The following is a 7,500-nucleotide window of genomic DNA, read 5'->3' as shown; positions in this document are numbered from 1 at the left end:
CTCAGACGTTTCATCTCAAACACATTCAAACTCCTTCTCTCTTCCTCTCTCATGCTCCATGTTTCTCCCACGTACCGTGCTGTTGGCACAATCACTCCTTCATATAACCTTCTCTTAGCATCCATTCCCAGATGTCTATTTCTCATTACACTTTCAATCCACCAAGGCATTTACTCGCTTCTCTCAATCTACCTCCACCCCCACTCCTCCCTTTCCTGCCACAAGTATCTAAAACTATCCACTTCCTCCATTCTCTCACCCTTAATGCTCACTTCGACCCTGCTGTCATTCTCCCCCTTTGTACATCTCATCACCTTACTTTTGCCCACATTTATCTTCAGCTTCCTTCTTTAACACACCTTCTCAAACTCTGTCACTAACTTCCTCAATCCCTCCTCTGATCCTGCTACAAGCGCAGTGTCGTCAGCAACCAACTGGCTTATCTCCCACTTTTCTCCATTTTCTTTAACTATCTCCAACCTCTGACCCACTACCCTTGCATTGACCTCTTGCACCACCCCATCCATGTATAGATTGAACAGCCATGGCGACATAACACATCTCTGACGAAGTCCCACCTTTACTTCAAACCATTCACTCTCTCCATTTCTAATCCTAACACAAGCTCTACTACTCTCGTAAAAACTTTTGACTGCTCTTAACAGCTTTTCTCCTATCCCATATATCTGCAGTACCTCCCACAGTGCCTTCCTGTCTATCCTGTCGTAAGCCTTTTCCAGATCCATAAAAGCCAAAAAAACATCCTTACCTTTTCCTATAGCTTTCTCACATATCTGTCTTACAACAAAAATCTGATCTACACAACCCCTACCTTTCCTAAAACCACACTGTTCCTCACCAATTACTCCCTCTCTTCCTCTACTAATCCTCTCAATCAAGAACCTTACATAGGCCTTCCCAACTACACTCAACATATATATATATATATATATATATATATATATTTATATATATATATACATATATATATACATGTATATATACATATATATGCATATATATACATATATACACATATATATACATATACACATATGTGTATATATATATATATATATATATATACATATAACGTAAGCGGAGTAGGAATATATACACATATATATACATATACACATATATATATATACATATACACATATATATACACATACACACACATATACATATACATACACACACACATATACACACATATACACACACATGTACACACACACACATACACAGACACATACACACACACACACACACACACACACACACATATATATATTTATATGTGTATATATATATTTATATGTATATATATATATTTATATGCATATATATATATATATTTATATGTATATATACATACATATGCCAAGGCTTTTTCCCCCTTACAAGGGAGGTAGCCAAAAAGGAAAAGGCATAAAATCATTCCCACCCATTCCATCCCTGAATACACTCTACAGCCCTCCACCCTCCCTCTTATCTTTGCACCTCCTGAATGACGGGTCATCCCTGCACCTTGTCCACTGCCCTGGGTCAGAAGCAGTGTCGCAAGACACAGCACATCCACAGCAAGGCCGCTTCATTAAATCGGCGACCCCCCCTCTCTGTCCCCCCATTGCATAAAAGGAGAAGACGGGGAGCAATCCCTTCGGGCTGCGTCAAATTTTGCTCACACATACTACCTCACCCCCCATCCCCCCGCCCATTCCACCTCATGCATCACAACATCCTCCATATACAACCATTCTCCATTCACCCCTGTCTTCTGTCCTCTCCCGTCCTTCCTCAACAGACATTCCCCTCTTCCCCAAAGCCCCCTTCACCCCATCCATCCACTTCATCCTAGGACGTCCCCTCATGTTCACTCCCTCCACATCTGCCTTCCATACCTCTTTTACTAGTCTTTCTTCACTCATTCTTTTCATGTGTCCAAACCATCCTAATATTCTTTCACCAACCCTATCTCCCAACTCCCTTTCCACCCCTGTTCTCCTCCTCACCTCCTCATTTCTCACTCTATCTAGCCTAGTAACCCCCATCATACTTCTCAAACACCTCATCTCAAACACATTTAAACTCCTTCTCTTTTCCTCTCTTATGTTCCATGTTTCTGCCCCATACAGTGCTGTTGGCACAATCGCTTCTTCATACAGTCTCCTCTTAGCATCCATATATTACAGATTTTTCGATTTTTAAGTGGGAGCATGACGCGGTTTGAAGTGAATTCTAGGTTTTGTTTATAGAATGGGATGTTAAAATCTTCGAAGGTGAAATTAAGAAACCTTACCCAGAAGACATGCTGACTGACAATACACCAATTGATTTAGTCATTACTCACCAAGTCAGCTTGATGCCAAATGACCTTGATGAGGCAACACCAAAACTTTTAACGATTCCGATACGAATCCCGATACTTCTGTAAATTTCCCATTACGATAACTGTAGGGTACTTCGTTCATAAAGTATTTGTTTCCCAAACCAGGTGCAGGGCCTGAAAATTACCATGAATTATAATCATTGCAGGAACAAGAATCGGATTTGCATCGGAATCGGAAATTTAGAGCAGTATCGGATTTGTATCGGAATCGTTAAAAATTTTGGTATCGCCCCATCACTATTTGAGTCATCTCGAGATATTTTCTTTCTTTTTTGAAAACAAGAGAATGAATTTGGCTGTAATTAACAAAAGTATTGTCAATGTCATCATTAATAAATATGTATTATATAACAGTTCTCTTAAAACTTTTTTGTGTGACCATGGAATGATTTCGATGTGTGGGTAATGAAGCTAGAGATCGAATGGTATTAACCATTAACTGTATAAAACAGCGTTTCTGTTCCTATGGCTAATATTGTACTGAAAAGATGGTCAAAGAAATGGAATGTGAGTCATTTAAGGAAGATAGTATAACGAAGAGATAGTAAAGTTAAAAGTGATCAGCATTCTATTTTTTTTTTTTTTAGTAGCGTTTAGTCTCCAGTCCTAAAGGAATGCTGAGTGGCTTGGTCAGTATGGATGTGACTAAAAAAATCGACTACACAGAACGTGCAGTCAGTATCCCATACAGTAGAATTGATTGAAAAAGAAAGGGAAAATTAAGAGTTGTGACCTTAACTACACAGTAGGCCGCTTGTTGGGACAACAGGTGAAGGTTTGGAAAGGATGAGGAAGAGGTAAAGGGGGCCCTGGTTAGTGAATCAAGGAGGACAGAAGGATGAGGTCGACGGGGAGCCTACTACGGGAAGCATTTAAGATATGCCTGGAGGAAAGGCAAAAAAAGGTGTCCAAGGGTGAGGTGAAGGGTGCCCACAGGAGAGTTAAAAGGGTGCTGCCCAGGAAGTGTATTAAAGGGTGCCCAAGGGTACTGTCTACAAGCCGGGTGTAAGACGACTTACTCTTCGTCAGGGACGCTGCCCCAATCGCGGACGTCTGGGGGCCAGAACCCATGCCCGGAATCCCAGCGCCCCCTAGGATCCCCTTGGACCCCATGCCCGGACCCAGGGGTCCTCCTTGGGGGCCCGGGCCGGCCACACCTTGTTTGGTCATGTGTTGGTTGATGGGTTGGCCAAAGGGGCCCTGGTTTGATGTGTCTGTATGCATGGGGCCCTCAACACCAGACCCTAAACTAAGGGGGCCTTGCGGTGGGCGCCCGTCGCCCGGAGCGGCCAGGGCCCCCGAAGGGTCCATGAGGGGCGGTCGCTGCATCCCGGGGCCTGAGGGATGAGAACCGAGGAGTCATAGAGAGTCTGTCATCACCACTTAGCCTCCGGACGGCGCTCCACCTCTACCACTCCTGAAGATGCTGACGCCGAACTCGATGCCGAAGTCGCCGCCTGAGTCGATCCTCCTGTTAACGTGATGGTTGGGTGGAGCAGCGCGGCGTGGGCGTGGTGGTGGTGGTGGAAGGGGGAGTTAAGGAGGTAAGGGGAAGGGAGGGGAGTCATACAAGAGACACGGGACAAGTAAGTATTAAGCTTCGAGCACCCGTTTCGGTACTCAAGACGGGAACAACACTGAAAGGAATCGAGAGAATAAAAGGGTTAGCGCATGCGTGGTTGACCTCCGCCACTGTCGGAACAGACAGACAGACGGACGGACGGAAAGGAGCAGCAATTCCTTATCCATCTATCACGGTGATACATTTCACAGATTTTGCACTGACTAACAAATATATCACGCGGAGAATAGGCAAACCCTGTTGTTAAAGTGTCCTTACCTTTTTGGGACCCTAGTCGCCCCTAAGGCCCGCTTTCTAGATGAGTAAATCTGCATTTGGAGTCAGCCAGAATAAAATCTGTGAAGTATGGTATCGTGATAAAATGGCTACGGCGACTGCGCGCTTGAACACCAATAGGGTCAATTATCAGATATCACTGCAGAACATGGCACCACAGTACGTCTGAACAGCAGCACACGCCACCCTGGCATCACACCGTAGAAAAGCTTACCGAGGCGTCGATATGGCCCAATTATAATTATCATTATCATTATTATTTTTCTTTATTTATATTTGTTTATTGGTTTACTTAATCTTTTTTAATATCAATCTTTTTTAAGAATAACCAAAAATGTACGTAATTCGAGATTATAAACCCGAAACACAATGCAGCATATATAAAGCACTTTTTTTTTGTCAGCAATAGAGTTTAACATTAAGGACAATATAAAATGCAAAGTCATAGGGGAGATGGTATAGGAGAAGTTCAGGGACGCTAACAGCAGAACGGAAAGACAGTAGAAGTATAAAAGTGATTAGCATTCTTGAGTGGAGATTAGTCTCCAATCATTAATGAATATTGAACGACTCTGGTCCCGTAGGATCTCGCTAAAGTTACTAAGATATTGACGACGTAAAACATGCAGTCAGTAACCGAAACGGCGAAAGACAATTCATCCACGCTTGTGATAATTCTACAGCGTCCTCCACATCCCAACTGAGCTCTACTAGGCTGTGTCCAGTCTGCAGAATAACAGATACCATTGTCATCATTGTCATCATAATCATCACCATTCTCGTCACCATCATTCTCATCACCATCACCATCATCATCATTTTCATCACCATTCACTATCATTATCGTGATCATCATTATCTTCCTTATCATTATTTTTTTTATTGAAAAGCCAATAAAAACAAATCTATTGGTCTTAGAATGTAGAGAAGCATATGAAAAGTCGTACAAGTATAACGATGAGTTCATAAGGACTGAACAACCATGATATCCGTCCTTTCACTCTCTCGTACAACAACTGAAAGCATACAAGTGCCTTTTAGCCCTTCCCACGTACCCCCAGTACACGTGCCTATATTCTCACAAAAAATTATAAGTAAATAGATAAAAAAACAAATACATAAATAGATAGATAGGTACACAAATACATAGGTGGATAAACAAATAAATGAATAAATATATGAATGAATTAATAAATAAAAATTACTGTACGAAGAAGTCCATGGCTAGGCCCATGGGTAGGTTAGCTCCATCGTACTTTTAGAAAGACTTTCTACTATCTTGCAAATAACATCGACCTCCGAGTCGTATAACTTGGTATGAATTGATAAAGATAGAGATTAGAGACAATGACGCTATCACACCTACGTGCTAGAATGGCCCAAAGGATGTTCGCTTTATTGGGGGGGGTTGTTATTGAGCTGATAATAACCAGCGCTTCTATCCTTGGAGACAGTATTGCACTGAAGATATGGAGCCATGGAGGTGGTACACAAAAGATATCAAGACAGGTACCTGAACGGAAGGATAGTAGAAATAAGAAAAAAATAATATACATATATATATATATATATATATATATATATATATATATATATATATATATATATATATATTTATATATATACATATATATATATATATATATGTGTGTGTGTGTGTGTGTGTGTGTGTGTGTGTGTGTGTGTGTGTGTGTGTGTGTGTGTGTGTGTGTGTGTGTGTGTGTGTGTGTGTGTGTGTGTATTATTTTTGTGAGTAGAGATCAGTCTCCAGTTATAAAAGAATACTTCGTTACTATGGTCCGTAACTAAAGTCACCAAGATACTGACTGCATAAGGCACACAGTCAATACACCATACGGGAAGGGGAAGAAAAGAAGAAAATACTGATATATCTATGTAAGTGAGTGGGACAGGAAAGAAGAATAGAAGGAAAAAAGGTCGTGGAAACAAGGATGAGGTCCAGGACAAGAAAGAAAAGAAAAAAAAAGAGGAGGAGGAGGAAGAGGTGTGTATGGAGGACGGCTTCAAAGGAAACATCCTCCCAATGGTTCTTCCTTCCCTTGAGAAGGGTTCCTGCCCCTTCTTCATCCATAGTCTTCCTCTTGACCCCCGAACAAGCCCCACCCCACCCCTTGTCTCAATTGAAACTCGCCTCTTCAAGTCTACATTTCCTCCATTCCTCCCTTCCGCCCTCCCTTACTGTCATTCTGCCTCTCTCTCCAATCCGCCTGCCTTCTTTACCTCTCCCTACACACATACACACACACACACACACACACACACACACACACACACACACACACACACACACACACACACACACAAAAGACACGCACACACACACACACACACACACACACACACACACACACACACACACACACACACACACACACACACACACACACACACACACACACACACACACACACATACACATACACGAACTCTCATCCATTAGGGTAATGATTCTCGATCACGGGTCCGACACGAGATCCAAAATCATGCATATGTGCGCGCGCGTGTGTGTGTGTGTGTGTGTGTGTGTGTGTGTGTGTGTGTGTGTGTGTGTGTGTGTGTGTGTGTGTGTGTGTGTGTGTGTGTGTGTGTGTGTGTGTTTATAAAACACACAAACACACACACAAACAACCAAAACAGAGAGGACCAAGATCCTGTTCATCCCCATCTCTTGGGTCGTCATGTTCCTTATCCAGTCCTTAAATTGTCTGCCGCCGGCGGGAATATAATTTTCATTGTGATGACGTCCCCTACACCCTCATCCTCGCTCCCCTCCCGCCTCCTCTCCCCCCTCTCTCCCAGCGCCCGTTCGCCACGCCGGCATCGAAGTGGCCCGCGACGGTGTCTCCAGTCGCCCTGTACCCGCAGACTTCGTCATGGACACCGTCTGTAGCGCCGCGCCGCCGCCGTCCGGAGCCGCCGCACTGTCTGTGGTACTGCGGTCGTGCGGCGCCAAGGGCCTCAAGTCGTATTGCGTCTCGACCACTAGGCTCGATTCTTTTCTTCAGGCCTCGCACCGCCGCCGCCGACGACGACAACGGAGGCGGGGGCGGTAGCGAAAGGCCGTTCCGCCCCCCTTCCCCATCCAGTATGAACCAGCCCGAACCTCATCTTCCGACGTCTTTTCTCACCACGCCCTAGAGAAGCCTTCCCCGTCTCCCTCCGCATCTGCCCCCTCCACACCCCCTCCCTTTTCTCTTTTTCAAGAAGCGAATCATGGTCTTCCATG

The 7,500-nt window shown here is 43.8% G+C and overlaps 1 protein-coding gene across 19 annotated transcripts in view; it reads right to left on the bottom strand.

Annotated features, from left to right (window-relative positions):
- Positions 1 to 7,500, bottom strand: part of LOC143041008 (uncharacterized) — an 855,385-nt gene that overhangs the window by 776,843 nt on the left and 71,042 nt on the right. For 18 of the 19 annotated variants that reach the window (XR_012967777.1, XR_012967769.1, XR_012967772.1 and 15 more), the window contains exon 2: positions 3,415 to 3,732. The exons of the other annotated variant lie outside the window; for it this stretch is intronic. Coding sequence is in view for 5 of the 18 variants with exons in the window: in XM_076212549.1 (XP_076068664.1) it covers positions 3,415 to 3,732 (318 nt within the window). In the remaining 13 variants the exon portion in view is untranslated. The remainder of the gene's footprint in view (positions 1 to 3,414; positions 3,733 to 7,500) is intronic. 19 annotated transcript variants of the gene reach the window in all.

Source organism: Oratosquilla oratoria, chromosome 30, assembly GCF_046742065.1.
Source record: "Oratosquilla oratoria isolate Oo_2021 chromosome 30, ASM4674206v1, whole genome shotgun sequence".
In the NCBI taxonomy this organism is placed as follows: Eukaryota; Metazoa; Arthropoda; class Malacostraca; order Stomatopoda; family Squillidae; genus Oratosquilla; species Oratosquilla oratoria.
This window is presented reverse-complemented; position numbering and strand designations above follow the sequence as displayed.